General features: G+C 41.6%; 2 protein-coding genes across 2 annotated transcripts in view; one reads left to right on the top strand and one right to left on the bottom strand.

Moving 5' to 3' along the window:
• UNC5D (unc-5 netrin receptor D) overlaps positions 1 to 19,386 on the top strand; it is a 622,629-nt gene that overhangs the window by 25,244 nt on the left and 577,999 nt on the right. The gene's annotated exons all lie outside the window — the stretch shown is intronic.
• LOC128068223 (60S ribosomal protein L19-like) lies at positions 6,858 to 7,472 on the bottom strand. The gene has a single exon (XM_052661339.1). It carries the CDS (start codon positions 7,458 to 7,460, stop codon positions 6,873 to 6,875), a length of 588 nt encoding a protein of 195 aa, XP_052517299.1. The 5' UTR covers positions 7,461 to 7,472; the 3' UTR covers positions 6,858 to 6,872.

Raw genomic sequence — 19,386 nt, forward strand, 5'->3', positions numbered from 1 at the left:
TGCACTGAAAGGATTAAGAAGGGCTTCATTGGAAAGCAAGGGTGGGCTAGTTTCTGGGATAGGAATGACCATTGCTTTGTGTCCCAACTCCATACCCAGGGTCCCCTTCATACCAAGATTTCTTGTCCTGGAAATTTCCCTTCTTAGCAAAATTCTTGAAATAACTGAGTTGTTTGCCAAAGTGATTTATAGATTTACAGCAAAACAATCAATTCATAATTTCAAGTTGGAATCCTGAATATTAGGTCCTAGGGCAAGATTTGGCTACCATCTCATACCCCGTAGTCAAATGAATCTTTCAGTATCAGAAATCTGTTTCTTCAACCCTCATTTTTATTATTCTTACCAAGTTGACAGCAGTTCTTTTTTTGCCTTTATGATAAAGTACAGACTCCTTAATGCGGTAGTTTGGCCTCAGTCTACTCTTTAATAGAGAATTTTTTAACCCAGTTCTTTTTTTGGCCACACTGCTGGCATGTGGGACCGTAGTTCCCTGACCAGGGATTGAACTCATGCCCCCTGCTGCCCTGCAGTAAAAGCGTGGAGTCTTAACCACTGCACCACCAGGGAAGTCCCTCAACTTACTTCTCTAACTTCATGCCTCACCACTGTCCGTTGTCTGCCTTACTCTTCACAAAAATGTACCCTGAGCTTTTCACAGCTCTGTACCTTTGCATATGACTATTTACCAAGACATCCATCTGCCTGACTTCTCTATCAGACTGTTGAACTCCTACATAGTCTTCAAAGCCCATTTCAAAGATGACCACCACTGGCAATTCTTCTAATAATTCTATTCGGCAGGACAAATCACTCCTCCCTGAAGCCAGTACTTCAGAGAGGGCATTGCCATGAATGGCAATAAGATAGCTTATTGTAAATTGGTATTCTTCTTTGTTATGAATAGTGGACTTTTTCATTCAACGTAGTGGTGATGGAACTCCCTGTCTGTGGTTTTGTATCCGAAAAGGATGGGTATATTTAGGCTTTAAAAGAGCATTTGAATGTTAAGCCTTGATCGCCGGATAGTTGGATGTGAGAATACAAACCGAATACATCCTTACTTAGCCTGTTAGCCTTGGGGCTGTCACCTAATTCTCTAGCCTGTAACTGTCTTATTTGACAAATAAGAAATAATAATATTCTTTCTCTCTGAACTGGATGCAAACTCTGAAGTGACAAAAAATTGACAGAAATTTACCTGAAAATGATGTTCACATGTGGGGGTTTTTTTTTTTGGCTTTAATTAATACCAGTATTCGTTTTAATACATTTCCTGGAAAAAAGCTGTGTTTTATTTTTTTGTGATGAAGCTTATGTGGGTTATCCTTTATTTGGTCCAGGAACAAACATAATCAAAGCAGGTCTTGTGATCTCTAAGATCTGGTGACATTTTGGAGAGTAAAAACATGGGCTCATTTATATTCAGCCACAGAATATACAGACCAGATTTACAGCATGACCTGTAGCTTATCAATTCATTGATCTATTTGCTCAGCACTGCAGATGGTATAAGTGCAAATGAATAGAGTGATAAAATTCCTCCACAAGCCTTTGAAGTGGAGCTTGCAGTATAATCTCTTGGGTACAGAATATCTTTTTTGGTGAAATGTCGCCAATATAGAGAAAAACAAAGAGAAGACTATATAGTGATTATCCCTATGGCTGTACCAAGCAAGCTTCATTAAATATCTACTTTGAATCTAGAAATTAATCTTAAAAATTAAGCTTTTTAAATATATAAACTACAAATTGATTCTTTTGCCCACTCAGCCTATAGGCAGGGCCATCCTGAAATGGAGGAGATAGCATGGAAGAGGGGGGATGACACAGTCTAAAGGGCTTGCCATGATGGTAAGTAATGGTCTGGTTTTCACTCATCTGCCTGAAATGGGAAGATAGCTTGTAAATATTCCTGTGAACAAATATAAACAGTCCTAATAAGACAAGTACAGATGAAACCAGAAGAAAATGGCAGAGCTGTACTTCCCCAGATCTGAGCACAGATTCCCCGTCATCCAGGTTGGGAGGGAAAACAATAACATTCATACCAGATTTGACAGAAAGTCAAATCATTTTATAGTGATGTTATTTTGACCACAGTTAATAATAATTCCACCCCTTTTGTGGTGTGACTGCTACCTAATCATCAGTTCAGTTCAGTTGCTCCGTCATGTCCAACTCTTTGCGACCCCATGGACTCAGCACGCCAGGCTTCCCTGTCCATCACCAACTCCCAGACTTGGCTCACATTCATGTCCATCGAGTCAGTGATGCCATCCAACCGTCTCATCCTCAGCTGTCTGCTCCTCTTGCCTTCAATCTTTTCCAGCCGCAGGGTCTTTGCAAATGAGTCAGTTCTTCACATCCGGTGACCAAAGTATTGGAGCTTCAGCATCAGTCCTTCCAGTGAATATTCAGGACTGATTTCCTTTAGGATGGACTCATTGGATCTCCTTGCAGTCCAAGGGACTCTCAAGAGTCTTCTCCAACACCACAGTGCAAAAGCGTCAATTTTTTGGCGCTCAGCTTTCTTTATAGTCCGACACATCCATACCGGACTCCTGGAAAAACCATAGCTTTGACTAGACAGACCTTCATAGTACGAAGCTAGTGTGATACCTTATCATGTCACACAGTATATTTAAGTGTGGAGGTGTAATAACTAGTAAGGCATTTAGTGTTACATCTTTAAAAAAAAAATGTATTGGAGTATAGTTGATTCACAGTGTGTGTTAGTTCCAGTGTACAGCAAAGTGAATCAGTTATGCATACGCATACGTCTGCTCTTTCAGATTCTTTCCCCATATAGGTCATTACAGAGTAGTGAGTAGAGTTCCCTGTGCTTTACAGCAGGTTATCAGTGATCTATTTTATATATATGTCAATCCCAGTCTCCCAAGTTATCTCTCCACCCTTTCACCTTGGTAACCATGTTTGTTTCTACATCTGTAATTTTATTTTTATTTTGCAGATGAATTAATGAGTACTTTTTTTTTTTTAAGATTCCCCATATAGGCGCTATCAGATGATGTTTGTCTTTGACTTTACTGAGTATGACAATCTCTAGGTTCATTCATGTTCCATTATTTTTTATTTTTTTAAAGATTCAATATCCTGTAGAAAAGGATTGGCCTGCATTTTCTGAAAAAGGGCTAGATATTAAAAATTTTAGGCTTTGCCATAGGGTTTAGGCCACAAATTCACTACCATAACTACTTTGTTAATGAGAGCAACCAAAGACACCCCATTAATTAGGTAAAATTAATATGTAGTGGCTGTGTTCCAATAAAAATTCATTTGTAATAACAGGTAGCAGGCAGGATTTGACCTGTAGAATGTACTTCACTAACCTCTGTTAGAGATACATTATAGAAAGGCTTCTGGAAATATGATGTCTGGGACTGGCATCAAAATACTCTGGAAGTGTAGGGGAAGTTTATAGAGATATAAATGAAGAAAGTTGGACCATGTGGTGATAATTATTAAAGTTGGGTGATATATGAGGGTTAATGATGTATTTCTGACTATATATATTTAAATAATAAACCTCCAGAATGTTAGAACGGACCTCATTTTTTTCCTTCAGGATGTTTAAAAATTAAGCTTTCCTCCAGTAACTTAAAAAATTTCCCTGTTTTGGATGATAAATGCTCAGAAGCTTATTTCAGGTTTCTTGAGACCAGAAGATAGTTCGCCATATACCATTGGATGAAGAGTTTATTTCTTTTTCCTTGGTACAAATGGCCAAAATAATGTGCTCCAAAGATTACAACATTCAATTGAAATGCATTCCTTTGTTGGCAAGAACTGTTGTAAAACAGATCATAAATACACTGAAGACTTGAAGGAACAAATATTAAAAGACACTAGACCACATGGGAAGCTGGCCAAAGAGTTAGATAAAAGTACAGAAATTTCAACATCTTAGAGCTAATGTTTGTTAGACCATACTCCAGTAGTGAGATATAGAAAGAGCTATGTCAGTTCCTCTTATTGTATAATGAACTTCACTGAATTGAGTGACTTAAGACCACTGCCGTTTTATTATGCTCTGGATTCTGTGGGTCGGGAATTCAGTAGGGTTAATAGGGTGGCTTGTCCTCCACTGAAAGATGTCTGGGGCTTTGGCAGGGAAGTCTTGAATGCCTGGAAATGAAGGGACTGGTTAGGACTGGAATCACTTGGTACTTGGTGTTTATATATTTATGTATTGAGTATTTGAGCTTCCCACAGCATGGCAGCTAGGTTTTTTCTTTTTTTTTTTGACTCACAATAAATTTTTACTTTTATTTACTTATTTATTTTTGTCCATAGCACGTGGCATGTGGGATCTTAGTTCCCTGACCAGGGATTGAACCTGCACACCCAGCTTTGGAAGCATGGAATTTTAACCACTGGCCTGCCAGGGAAGTAGCTAGATGCTGAAAGGTAGCATCCTACGCAGGGCATATGGAGAGTGAATGTTCCAAGGTAACAGACAGAAGACAGGCTCTCGTGACCTAATCTCAGAAATCACTTCTGTCAGTGTGGATGGAAGCCATCAGAAGCCCACCTAAATTAAAAAGCAGGGGCATAGACCCACGTCTAGATGGGAAGTGTCGAGGTATTAGGGGTCATGCATTAAAATAAAACTGGTTTCCCAGTTGGTGCTAGTGGTAAAGAACCAGCCTGAGCCTTGGGTTTGATTCTTAGGTCTGGAAGATCCCTTGGAGGAGGGCACAGCAACCCACTCTGGTATTCTTGTCTGGGGAATCCGTGGACAGAGGAGCCTGGCGGGCTATAGTCCATGAGGTCACAGAGTCGGACACGACTGAAGGGATTGAGCACGCACACAGAAACTTTATGAATTTGCTGATTCTGGTTCTGGCTATATTGAGTTCCTTTTTGCCTTTTTCTTATGAATAACCTTAATAGCAACAACAGCAATAATAATATAACAGACTGTCGCACTTAATTCGTTATTATGATCCATCGATAGACTGTGTAATTGTCCTTAGGGGAGTGGTTGGTGTGATTTGGTATATTCTTCAAATTAAAAGTAAAACCTGTGTCCTGTCAGATCTTAAATTATAAGATCTAAGACAGAGCTGCACTGTTCATTTATATTTTTATGAACCTCTTAGCTTTGTACAAGTCTCCAGCAGACACCTGCTTCATGGCCGTTTAAAACAGTGGCTCATAACATACAGTAAATTTATAGGCAGTCATTTCTTGCAGTTGCCAACTTATGGTACTGTACTTGTGACTGCAATAAAAAAAAAAATCACTATTTATTTCTTTAACTTTTAACATCGAAATGTGCCCCTAAGGTACATTGTGGAGATACTACTGTGTCGCTGAGGATGGCCTCCTGCCATTTCTCATCAGTAGTACACATCTGTTTGGGTGAGCTTTGTTTGTAAAATACACAAATGTCATAATAAACACCAGTGATCTCGTTTAAATTTTATATTGTAGTATAGTCGATTTACAGTGTTGTTAGTTTCAAGTGTACAGCAAAGTGATTCATTTATACACATACATATTCTTTTTCAGATTCCTTTCTCATATTGGTTATTACAGGGTACTGAGTAGAGTTCCCTGTGCTCTACAGTAGCTTCTTAGTGATTAACTATTTTATATATAGTAGAGACACCCCTGGTGTTTTAAGAGATTCATGAATTCTGAACTGTACTTATAGGAAAGTCACTGATCCTAAAGAGGGTGCGAGAGCTCGGTTTCAGATTCTCTCATTTAAATACATGTATTGCTGCTGCTAAGTCGCTTCAGTCGTGTCCAACTCTGTGCGAGCCCATTGACAGCAGCCCACCAGGTTCCCCCATCCCTGGGATTCTCCAGGCAAGAACATTGGAGTGGGTTGCCATTTCCTTCTCCAATGCATGAAAGTGAAAAGTGAAAGTGAATTCGTTCAGTTGTGTCTGACTCTTCGCGATCCCATGGACTGCAGCCTACCAGGCTCCTCCATCCATGGAATTTTCCAGGCAAGAGTACTGGAGTGGGGTGCCATTGCCTTCTCCAATACATGTATTGGATGCCTCTAATTTTCTAGGTGCTTCTCTAGGCTTTGAGATAGACAGGTTTCTCCCCCCCATGGGATTTCCCTTTGCCTGAATATGCTTAAAATGAGTTACAACTCTAAGGATAGCTTTTTGCAAGCTTTCGTGTCTTCCTCTTTGACTTAGATAAAGATGAAAGCTCTTTTCAGCTGCATTGTTCAGTGTGGCCATGGCTAGGTTTAGTATATGGTCAGTCTACCCACCACTGAATTAAAAGTCCAGAACTCAGAGCAGTGGTGGAGAGGAGTTATGGCTCTACTGTTCTTGGAATTGTTGGATTCTCAACAAAGAAGTGATGTTGAATTGCTGAGTATTTGTACAGCCCCAAACAAAGCTGAAAATGATGTTTTTAAAAACTAAGTGTTGCTTAAAGTATAATTTCAGTTGTCCTGCTGAGGAATGTGATCTTTGCTTCCACTTGAAACATTTTTCCTTTTAAGTGTCCCTCATAGACTGGATTCCCTGGGATGCAGGTACCGAGGATGCTATGGGGTGAGTTGGGGGAGCTGGATTGGAGGAGGGTGAAATTGAAGGATACTGTAGCTGTGACAGAGTTTGCAGAGATTCCATGGGCTCAGAGTGGAATGGGCCATTAGAATTGTCCCAAATGGAAACCAGTGCCTATGACTTTAAATACACCCCCATGGCCATCTTCTGCCGCTAACAGTCCCCAGATCTGGCCTGCCTGTGGGGATGACGGGGCTTACTTTGAATGAGGAAGACTTTTTTTTTTTTTTTAAGGCTTGTCTTTTATTGAATGAGTGATCTATGCAATTGCCGAGGCCATTATGTACAGAGAAGAGAGGGAGAACTTTATTTCTTGGTCTCTTCCTCCTTGGACAGATTCTTGGTGATGTCCTCCTTCTTGGCCTGGAGCCACTCTTCACGCAGCTTGCGGGCTTCCTTGGTCTTAGACCTGCGGGCCTCAGCCTGGTCCGCCAGAAGCTTCTTGCGAGCCTTGTCTGCCTTCAGCTTGTGGATATGTTCCATGAGAATCCGCTTGTTTTTGAACACGTTACCCTTCACCTTCAGGTACAGGCTGTGATACATGTGGCGGTCAATCTTAGATTCACGGTATCGTCTGAGCAGCCGTCGCAGAATTCTCATCCTCCTCATCCAGGTTACCTTCTCGGGCGTTCGAGCGTTGGCAGTACCCTTTCGCTTACCTATACCCATATGCCTGCCCTTCCGGCGAGCCAAGGTGTTTTTCCTGCATTGAGCCTGGGAATGGACAGTCACAGGCTTCCGGATGATCAGCCCGTCTTTGATCAGCTTCCGGATCTGCTGGCGGGAGTTGGCATTGGCGATTTCATTGGTCTCATTGGGATCCAACCAGACCTTCTTTTTGCCACAGCGAAGGACACTGGAGGCAAGCCTCTTCTGAAGCCTGAGCATACTCATGGCTGCGACCGCAGCGGCGAAAGGCAGGAAGACTCTTGAGTGAGAAATTAACCCAGGGCTGGTCTCCAACGTCTGCACCTAAGTGCCTGCAGTTACCCAGTGTATTCACAGGGACTCTGCTTGAACTACCAGGTCGAGATAATTCCCAGTTTCCACACTGTGTTGCTTTTTATTCCTTTCAAATCCAGATTTTCAGCAATCGGTATGAAAAAAAGCAAGTACCATATAAAAACCAATGCCAAGCAGAAAAGGAGAGTGGTGGTGTCCACTTGCCCAGGGCTTGAAATTAGAGGGCCCGATGGCTGCTAAGTGGTTAGGACTTGAATACTTAGGAAGTTGTAAACAGTAGGTTGGGTGTCTCTTTAAGACTGTCATGAAGGACTCTCAGAAGTTAGCAAGTTTGAGGAGCTCTGGCCTTAGAACAGTTGTTGGGAGAGAAGGGCTCATCTGAAAGCTGTCAGCCACCAATGCTTCCAGCTGGGAGTATTTTGTCCTGAAGTTGGAATCTGAATGCAATCCCTAGTGTTCATTACAGGGAATCATTATTGAGTAACCTCCTTGCCAGATACAAATCTTAAAAGTCAGACATAGCATCAAACCAAACACTACTTCTTCAGTTAATCTACAGGAGACATTTAAAGCAATCATGAAAGTGTGAAGATGCGTGTGTCCTAAGATTCTCTGGTTGCCGTCCTTCATGTTAACATGTATCTGACAGTCAGGAAGTATGTAGGCATTTCAAGATGGGATCAGGAGGTGTGATGTTAGTGCCCAAGTTCCTGGCTGCAACTTTGTGTTTTAGATCTTTATGTTGGCCTTTGTTAGGTTGAAAAAGCTTATAGGCAGGCCTCTTTTGGACTTAAGGAATCCAGCTTCCCTCAATGGGAGGGAGTTGAATTCTGAATTTTGCTGTGAAACACAGTGTTAAAGAGTTTCCTCTATATTGGAAAGTTTCCCAAAATATTGATTTCAGAAGTATTTTTCCCCAGGGAAGTTAGAGGGGAAAAATAGCAAAAACTCAGCTAAAACATACTCAATTTTGAGGTTTTAGTTTTACAACATTGCCCCTTCAGGTGTGTGTGTGTGTATGCGCTCACTTAGTCGTCTCTGACCGTTTGCAGCCCCATGGACTGTAGCCCGCCAGGCTCCTCTATCCATGGAGTTCTCCAGGCAAGAATACTGGAGTGGGTTGCCATGCCCTTCTCCAGGGGATCTTCCCCACCAGGATCGAACCCTTGTCTCCTGCATTGGCAGCAAATTCTTTAGCAGTGAGCCACCTGGGAACCCTCCTCCAGGTGGATATATTTGAAAATCTCCTATGTGACAGTTATTATTGGTTTATGTAAATCCAGTTGTTTTTCCATTGTAGCTTGGATCAGAAATCTCTTACCAAGTGACTGCAGAGCCTGAAAAGTTTGTTAAATGTAAATTTGCCATCTTCCACATACGTTTTATTTATAACTCTGGGGAAAATACACGCCTTAACAACCCAAAGCATTTCATTTTTTCGTAGGTCTGCTAGTATGATTTTTATGCCTACTACGGACTTTTAATCAATTTGTAATTTGTTGTTGTTCTTTTTTTTTTGCATACTGATGGAGTATGTGTTTGTCTAATTCAGTTGATTGAGCATAATTGTGGTTTGAATGGTGCTCATGTTTACCACTGAGAACCCCAAATCTTGTCTCTTAACGTTAAAAAGACCTTGCTCATTACCAGCTGGCATTTAAAGAATAAAATCTTTTCTTAGTCATCGTAATATATAGGTTTCCTCTGATGGGGTTGTGAAATTTTTTTTTTTTTTTTAAATTTTGGCTGTTTTGGATCTTCATTGCTTTGTGGAATTTTTTTTCCGTAGTTGCAGCAAGAGGCGCCTACTCTCTAGTTGCGGTGGGCAGGCTTCTGATTGCAATGGCCTCTCTTGTGAACCACGGGTTTCTGGACTCATCGACTTAGTAGTTTTGGCTCCCAGACTCTAGAGCAAAGACTCAGTAGTTGTGGTTCTCTACGCTTAGCTGCTCCCTGGTGTGTGACATCTTCTTGGATCAGGGATCGAACCGGTGTCTCCTGCATTGGCAGAGGGATTCTTTACCACTGAGCCACCAGGGAAACCCCAAACATGAATTTTTTTAAAAGACACCTTGGAAAAAAAAAAAAAGACACCTTGGGAAAATAAAGACAGCACAGTGCAAAAGGACTGCCAGAGTGAAAAGCTAAGAACAAATTGTTTCTTCAGATGATGTAGCGAGTCTCTAGGGAAGGACTTTTCATAAAACCTGTTGCCTAACTCAAGCACAGCAGTGGTCATGTCCTAAGAAGCTAAACTGCCTCTCAAGGGTCAGGGAGAAAATGACTTACTAGCCAAATTGAATTTGTAACCTGTAACTTATCCGGCTGGTATCGGCAGAGGTCCAGCACCTCTGGGTTCAGGGTGTGTGTGTCTGTGTGTGTACAGGCATACACATGTCGAGCTTCGATGGCAGTGACTGGTGATTCACGACACGTCCTTTGATCAGCCTAGAAACTCCAAATCTCACTGTGAGACACCCCATTTTGTCCTTTGGTGGCAGAGTTTGATATCAACTTTAATTCGTTATATGTCCCATAAAAGATGTAGGTGGTTAGCAGCAGCTTCATCACCTCAAAGTTTGTCTGTCTATGTCTCAAATATTGAATATGTATGTGAACCATAGGCGACAACAGCCAGAGGGAGTTTTAGTAGGCGAAATGCCTTAGTATAGTGTTAAAAGTATTTTATGTTGATCAATTCTAAAAATCTCTTTGATTACAATGAAATAGGATGAGAAATCTGCACATTTCTTCTCTCACTTTTCTTTCAAATTTTCACCAAATTTCTCTTTATCCTCGTACACTGGTTTCTGTTTTTGTTGCCAGGATTCTTCCCAAAGGCCCAGGGTAGAAGAAATCTAATATTTTGGATTAAAAGTTCATAACATATGTCACCATCTGTTATAAGTCCTAATTTCAGGCAAAGTGTGTTGGAGAAATAGTTTTATAAATTCAAATCAATAATATTGTGACAAAAACTGTGGGAAATCATGTCTTTCATGCAGAAAAATGTGATCTGCATTTCTTGTCTCTGGGGCAATGTAATTGAATATTGGTATTCCTGTTCTTGGGGCTTCCTTGGTGGCTCAGGGGTCTCCAGTGCAGGAGACCTGGGTTCGATCCCTGGGTCAGGAAGATCCCCTGGAGAAGGAAATGGCAACCTACTCCAGTATTCTTGCCTGGGGAATCCCACGGACGGAGAAGCCTGGTGGGCTACAGTCCATGAGGTCACAAGAGATTGGATATGACTTAGCAACTAAACAACAGTCTTCTTTTTCAGCTCCATGAAATTATGCTTGTTTCGTTTTGTTTTCATTATTTTTGGAGTCGAGGTGACAAAAAGTGTGAGCTTTCAAGATCTATTCTCTTTTTGAACATTTACTCTCTGTGTGACTTGGAGGAAATCAGTGTGCCACGGTTTCCTCATCTGTAAAATGGGTATCATGATACTTCCTAGGGCTTGAGCTACTCATTGATTTGCCTCTAACAGCTGCTTTGTTTGCATGGCCTACCTTTCACACACCTGTATCTATCAACCAGTCTATATTCCAAATCGTTTTCATGTGTAGTGTAAAATTTTTCCCCTAGTACTCAGACCTTGTGTAGACAGAATGGTGCAGAATTTCTAAAGGATTAGGGGCAGTATGGCCAGAGAAATGGAATCTATGCAAAGTCTGATTGTTTGCTTGGAAGACGGGATAGAGGTATAATATTTCCATTGTGGTTTAATGTTTGATCAGTTTTATTAGTGGTTTTATGGAAATCAGAAATACTGTAGAATGTGTTTTTGGCAGTTTATACATGTTTCAGTGTATATCTATCTAATTGTGCCTTTTTATTTATATTTTTTATTGGAATATAATTGCTTCATAATGTGTTAGTTTCTGCTGTACAGTGAAGCGAATCAGCTACATGTGTACATATACCCCCTTGCTTTCTGAACTCCCTCCTCCCCACTACCCCATCCCACCCCTCCAGGTCACCACAGAGCATCAAGCTGGGCCCCCTGTGCTATATAGCATCTGCCAACTAGCTGTCTGTTTTACACACGATGGTGCTTTGATGTCAAACCTAATTTCCCAGTTTATCCCACCCTCCCCTTCCTCCTGTGTGGACACATTTGTTCTCTACATCTGCATTTCAATTCCATTTTTCAAGTCCTCTGGATAAGTTGTCAGAACAAGGGGTTATACTGATTGCTTCATAACAACATGGTTATATTGGCCACGAACTTGCTCTCTGAATGTCAAATATTGACATGTAACAGATCAAAGGTTAGATGTGTGAAAGGTTGCTTGGATGGTGGTGGGGTTCAGAATTGCTTCTGGGCAGGCAGGTTTTGACTGAAAGTTGATTGATTAAATTAGCACAACTAATGAATAACCCATCAGAATGTTGGTCAGACTCCAGTGCATAGACAAGTGAGGTCAAGAAGCCCCACATGAACCCTGGTAATACAAGTACTCTTCAGGCTGGGGTGAGATTTTGCCAGTGGATTCAAACATTTTTGAGCCATTACTGTAGCTAGGTGTGTTTTGAGATGGCTTTATCCAGCTGCTTTAAGCAGATACCATTAAAATGTTGATTATCCATCTTTTCCCACTTGTTTTGATTTCATATTCACTAAGCAGTTTTTTTCTGAGTTATATAATTTCCCTTGTCATTCTGTATATAAGGAGGTGATTTTTGCTTGAAATAATGCTTGGGATAGTTGTCTATCATTATTAATTAATACATAAGCATTGGATGATTGGCCTGTCCACTGGCAGAAATAAATCTTTAGGATAGTATTTTAAAAATTGGTAAATAGATGGTGCATTTTCAGAGCTTTTTCTCAGTGAAGAAGAAGAGTTTTCAATTACTTTTTCCTTTACTGACTCTTTTTTCTGTGTTTGCTCCGGTCTCTGTGTGCTATTGCTGTAATGCATGTTGACTATCCTGTACCTGGGTTCATGATCATTCAGCTTTTCCTTCCTGATCTTCATCTCTTTACTCTTCCCCTTGAGACTGGAGAGACTTTCCTTGAGCTTTTTCCTTGACTGATTTGAGTTTTTCCACAGTTTGGACTGCTATTCCCTGCCTTTGTTACTGTCTTAACTATGTAGGCTGGCCTTTCTGTTTTTCCCTTGTTCTTGACTGCCTCTTTCCATGATCCTCTCTTTTCAGAGATGCAGTGTCCTTTTGAGTTGTATTTAGAGAATACATTTAAAAGAAATTCTTCCATTTCTTACTGTCACGGTGTTTCTTTTTTTTTTTTTTATATTCATAGCAACTTTATTCATAATGGGCCCAAACTGGAAAAAGCAGAACTGTCCATGAACAGAGCCTAGACAAATTGAAATGTAGTCATAACAGCATGCTACTTAGTAATTAGAAGGAATATACTGTTGTTAAATATGACAATACAGAGAAGTCTCACACATCATGCTAAGTGAAAGAAGCTTTACGTGGGAGTACACACTGTTTAATTACATTATATGATGTTCTAAGACAGGTAAATCCATGATGATGCTTCCGTCCCTAAGACACAGTGACCTGCTTCTCAGGGATATTAATGAGAGACCTGCAAGTATTTAAGAAAATACCTGTGTATCACAGACAACTGTGACGGTCTCTCTTCAAGAGACCTTGGTTTCTGTAGGGTGCTTTGGGGAGGAATAAATGACTTATTATTTATGTTCTTAGGAAGATAGCCACTTTGTCTCTTCAGAATTTTGCTTATGTGCAAGCAGAAACGTCTGTGCTTTTCAAAGATTGGCATTGGAAATGTATCCTTTCAGAGATGGTTGAATACTTTGCAGTGTCTCAGCTCTAATGAAAGTGCTCAGAGATGCAGGGGCAGAGGTGGGGATGACCTGAACCAAAGGAGGTACCCCAGGCAGCTTGACCTGTTGGCCAGTTTCTCCATGTAGAGCAGTCTGTAAGAATTCGCTGAACTACTGCTTTTTTACTTGGCCTGGTGTAGTTCTTCCAATCAGCAGCCAACCAGGACCGTACTCCATTCCTCATGCCCAGGGAAAGCCAGGTTTAATCTGTCAGTGACTTCTGATCGCAGAGGGCCCTCCAGCTCCTGTGGACTCCGGATACACTGGGGAAGTCACCTGTGCCTCATACCACACCCACGCTCATCACCAACCCTGCCCTTGTTACCTAATGGGTGTTGGCAAAACTAATTTTCTGGATCATTTTTGCCACCCTCCCAGGTAGATACTTCCTTTGCATTTAAGATCTCTCCCTTGGGTGTACTTTCCTTAATTTATTTCCATTTGTATTATATCTATAAAGTCCTTGAAGTTTCTGGTGTAAAAACCATAAGCAGATTATTCTTTATTTTTTAAAAAATCCAACTAATGGCCATTTCAATGCATGTCAAAACTAGGGAATGGAGTTTCATGGGTTCAAGGAAATGTCTGCCCACTCCAGTATTCTAGCTTGGAAAATCCCATGGACAGAGGAGCCTGATGGGTTACAGTTCATGGGGTTGCCAAAGAGTTAGACATAACTGAGCTACTGAGCATGTATGCATTCTTTATTTTTAAAAAAACCAGTTGACGGTCATTTCAGTGTGTGTCTGAATTAGAAAATGGAGTTTCATGGAATTTCTTTATATTACCTGGAGAAGTGTCTTTTCAAAACAATCCCCTAAATATTAAAATATTTTTGCTATTTTTATTGCTATTAATTTGTATTATTTTTTATTTTATTGGGGTATGGTTGATTTACAATAATGTGCTAGTTTCAGGTATATAACGTAGTTACTCAGTTATACATAAACATACGTTCTTTTTCAGATTCTTTACTGATATAGGTTATTACAGAATATGATACAAATGAACTTGTTTATAAAACAGAAACAGACGTGCAGATTTTGAAAACAAGCTTACGGTTCCCCAAGAGGAAGTGGGGGGCTATAAATTAGGAGTTTGAGATTAACATGCATACAGTATTATATATAAAATAGATAACCAACCAGGACCTTACTGTATAGCACAGGGGACTCTCCTACTCAATAAATGTTAAGTTTTGTACACTGTGATAGGGTCTAGTTATTAGCACCAGTAGTGAGTGATTATCTGCCCTAAGAAAGATACAGGATTTACAGCCTCGGAGAAATCCAATTTCTGCTTTACGCTGGGCTCCCTGCTATGAGCCCAGGAGACTGCGGAGCCTGCCAGAATCTCCTGTGCCCTGCTGAGATGCTCTGAGGAGGACGGGGGCATCTCCTGCATTCTAATGATGCCCTCCTTTCAATGCCTGTGTGCTCAGTCATTTTGTAAATAACGACTCCTGCTTACAGACGTGCGGCATTCCTTCCGCAAGAGGAAGGTAAATAAACTCAAGAGGAATAGTTGGGACTTCACTCAGTTGTCCACCCACCGGCAACTCGAGGTGTCCGTGCTTACCGTGGAGCGACATGGTGTTGGAAAATGAGGGCCAGCTGTTTTGTGAGATTTAACGATGAACTTGTAAACTATTCCGAGAACGTAAACACAGTATAAATTTTATGTGGGTGGCAAATTGCTCCCAAGCCGAATGACCCTTTGCAATGAAGCGAACATTTGTCAGCATTGTATTTGTGCTGTAGGTCACACGGGTGATTAATGAACATGGTTCCCAAATGTAAAATATGGAGGAGTGAGTCCTCCGTGGCCCGTTAATAACCAAGGCTCCTGCCGCAGTAAACCTCGAGGGATGATGGCGACTCTTCCTTCTCACCTTTATGCCAGCTACTTCCACACACACAGGTATAAACTCTATGATGTTGAACGCTGCTGAAATGACCTTGCTTTGCTTCCGAAAGACTCTGTGGGTAGAGACAGACCTGGGCTGTGGGTGGATTGGGTTCTCCCATCGGCAAAAGATCCTCAGCTTCCAATTAACTGCAGCAAAGTGGAGTCAAGACCAACAGAAGGTTAACACTATACACCTCACCTTGTAAATCGAGAAAAATTCAGGATTCTGGGAGCTGATATAATGGAAATGGAGCATTATCTTTTCAGTCATGCAGGTAAAGACCCAAGCATACTATGCTCCTCCATCAGTGTCCCCGAGGGACTGTATCCAAGACCCCCGTGGATCCCAACACCCATGGGTGCCAGGTCCCTTGTGTGCTAAAATGGTGTTGGGCTGTCAGTCCTTCGCAGCCGCAGATTCTGTACCTGCTGTTGGTTGAATCCATGCATGTGGAAGCTTTGAATCCAGAGGGATGAATGTATCAACACTGTGTATGAAGGAATGCTACCTTCTCTGTTCAGAGGTTGAGTTACACTTTCCTCTGCTAGAGGATCTTTTTAGAGAAGACAGTAGTGAAGTCTTGATATTCAATCATTTAGTGTTTAGTGAGGGTCTGTGTCCTGTGTTACGTGTTAGATCTGTAGTTGATCTTCCTGATATGTTTTTTCTGCATCTGCTTTGATCTGTGAAATTGTGTCTGTTCCCACATGTGGGTGGCGGGGGTGACTGTTAATGTGAGGATGTAGGTGGCGAAACACGGAATGCATCTGTCTCTCGTTGATGACTTTTTACCTGCTGTCAGCCATAACAGATAACACTGCTGTCTGTCAGTACTTGAAACGTGCCTGTGCTTCTTATACAAATTGTATCTTTAGAAATCTGCATTTTCTAATTTAGCAGGGACCCCTTTTCCTTTGGACTTTACCAAGTGGTAAAGAACCTGCCTGCTCACGCGGGTTAGACATAAGAAATGCGGGTTCGATCCCTGGGTTGGGAAGATCCCCTAAAGGAGGGCACAGCAACCCACCCCGATATTCTTACCTGGAGAATTCCGTGGACTGAGGAGCCTGGTGGGCTGCGGTCCATGGGGTCACGGAGAGTCAGACAGGACTGAAGCGACTGAGCCTGCGCACACACTTCTTTTCCTTCCCCTTGCCATCGAGTTTTCCCTTTGCCTAGAAGGCTGCCTGTAAATGGACTTCTCTCCTCAATGCTTTCCTCCATCAGTTCATTCTGTCCTGGGTTGCCAGGTTGATCTTCATGAGGTTCTGATCCTGTGTCTCCCTTCTCAAATTCCCTGGTTCCCCGTTGCCTAGCAAATGAAGTTCCCAGCTGATATTTATTTAAAGCATACGCGTGCCTGCTTCTCCACGCGTTATCAGATTCCTTTTACCTGACACTGCAGGCGCAACGCCTCCTCCCTCTGCTTCCCCGGCCAGAGCTCACTCTTTCCTTCACCAGCTCCCCAGGTCTTTCCGTGGCCTCACATCTCTGCTTTGTGATCATGTGTCCATGTACCCTTCTCCCCATGGGCAAACTCCTCTCTGTGCTGAAGCCGTTGCTTCGTATCTTCCTTCTGACTCTGCCCTGATGAGAAAGTACCTCTTGCCTGACAATGTGGCATTTCTGCATTTTTCTCTTGGCCCTCAAAGCCCTGATTGAAGGAGGGCGAGATCTCTCCCGCACCACAGCTGCGTGGGGCACAGGAGGGGCACCGCTCATTGAAGATCCATCCCTCTGTTACTGGGCGTCCACGTTTCTTGCACTAATTACAGCTCTTTCCCTGTAATATTGTTTTTGGGCCAAAGTTCTCTTCTTTCTGAAACTTTCATTGCTGTACCCTCTAGTTAGAAGACACTCTTCCAAGTCACACACGTGATTCTTTTTGTTTTTTGATGGGAGGAAAATTGCTTTTCAGTGTTGTGTTGATTTCTGCCACACAACGTGAATCAACCATAAATGTACATAGATCCCCTCCCTCTGGGATGTCCCACGCCTCTAGGTCATCACAGAGCCCCGCGCTGAGCTCCCTGTACTATAGAGCGGGTCCCCAGTAGCTGTCTGCTTTACACATGCTGCTAAGTGGCTTCAGTCGTGTCCGACTCTGTGCAGCCCCGTAGACGGCAGCCCACCAGGCTCTGCCGTTCCTGGGATTCTCCAGGCAAGAACACTGGAGTGAGTTGCCATTTCCTTCTCCAATGCATAAAAGTGAAAAGTGAAAGTGAAGTCACTCAGTCGTATCCGACTCTTAGCGACGCCATGGACTGCAGCCCACCAGGCTCCTCTGTCCATGGATTTTCCAGGCAAGAGCACTGGAGTGGGTTTACACATGGTCGTGTGTATATATCAGTGCTGCTCTGTCAGTTGGTTCCATCCTCTCCTTCCCCTGGTGTGTCCTAATCCCATGTGTCTATATGCTTGCCCTGCAAATAGGTTCATCAGTACCAGTGTTGCCCTATGGGCATGCCTGAGAACTGAGGTTTAGCATAACCCCCGTCCACTGCCCCCTGTGACCTGCATCTCCATTATTACAGGAAATAAATCCTGCCATGCCTTGATGCTTCTCCGTGGGTATTATTTTCCCGTTTCTCGCCTACTTCCTTCATTTCATTTGGTGAATGGTGTTATGATAGTGTCTTAAATCTAGGTATCCTTCTCACTTTTATATTCTCTGTTTTATGAATTACTTTTATATCACTTCTTGAATACTCACATTTAATGACCTGTCCCCTCACATGTACTCAGTTATTCTTTTAGGTACTAAAATATTATATTATTTTCCATCACTTAATATCCATCTAGGCAGGATTCTATTGTAAAAACAGTTCTAAATCTCCAAAGGCTCAGAGCAATTTGCAGAGGCTGGAACTTGGTCTCAATTTTCTTTTGCTTTTCTTAAAGTAAGTAAGAGAAACAAACCTAGGCATAGTTGGTCTCTTCTTAAAATACTTCGTGAGTTGGTGGCCTGTTTCTGAATACTGCTGTGCATGTTACCACAGCAGTCAACACTCAGAACACCATGCTCTGGGATTGCTAACTACTACCCCTTTTGAACAATTCTGACACATAATTTTCTTTATGCCTGTTTATTGCTAATTTTTACTTGTAAACTATGTAAATATAGTAAATAGCCTCCTCTTTTAGAAACCATCAGATCAGACTTGACTGTAAAACTCTATGACCCTCCTTGAGAGCAATTTTCATCCTTTTTTATGTGAATCATCAGAAATTTTTGTCGTGTATGAGGTGTCTTCAACAAGGAGAAGGGGTTGTCAGGGCGAGGGTAGGATTCCTGTATTTCTTTGGCCAATTCTTTGAATAAATAGGAAGACAAAGACCACGTGAAACTACATCAGACTGTATTATGCTTGTGTATACTTTTTGCTGAAATAATCATACTGAGTTTAGAAGTTATATGTACAAAGCAATGCTAGACTCATAGAAAGTATAAGCGACATTTATTAAACTAAATAGCATTCTTTAAAATACAGTTTATAAAACCTTCTTTTAACTGATTTTTAAAAAATTCACAACTTTCGGCACTTCCCTGGTGGTCCACTGGTTAATACTCTACATTTCTGTTAAAAGGGGCTCACGTTCTATTCCTGGTCAGGTAACTAAGAATCCACATTCCATGCGGCATGGCCAAAAAATTTTAAAAATCATTTGCTACTTTTGGTGATAGAGATTTTCTTTGCACACGAATGGCAAAGTATCATCTCCCTTTGCTACCACCGATACCATCCATCTAAACTCCAGGTTTGATGCAAGGAGTTGCAGATAAATTACCTCCTGGCAATTTCAGTTATATGTACTAGTTGTCACTGGTAAAGAAGCCACATTTGTTTTCCATGTAGCAGTAGAAAGTCTGGGAAAGTTACTTAAAAATATAATTTGTATTTTCTGTAAGTAAAACATTTCTATCTCTGAGTTAGATGTTGCAAAGTTATTTTAATCAGTTTGCATCCCCTGACTCGGAGGGCATTCTTTCCTTTTTGGTACCTTCCTGACCAGTGAGTTTAAAAGTAGACTCTTTCTGGCTATTGAATGCGTTTGAATTCTTGGCCTTGAAATAATTATTAACACCTCAGTGATACACTCACGAAACAGTGACCTTTGTGTT

This window comes from Budorcas taxicolor, chromosome 24 (genome assembly GCF_023091745.1).
Source record: "Budorcas taxicolor isolate Tak-1 chromosome 24, Takin1.1, whole genome shotgun sequence".
Lineage (NCBI taxonomy): Eukaryota > Metazoa > Chordata > Mammalia > Artiodactyla > Bovidae > Budorcas > Budorcas taxicolor.

What these genes read in the sequence shown, in the direction of transcription:
- LOC128068223 (XM_052661339.1), bottom strand. Translation starts at nt 7,460, where the DNA reads ATGAGTATGCTCAGGCTTCAGAAGAGGCTTGCCTCCAGTGTCCTTCGC.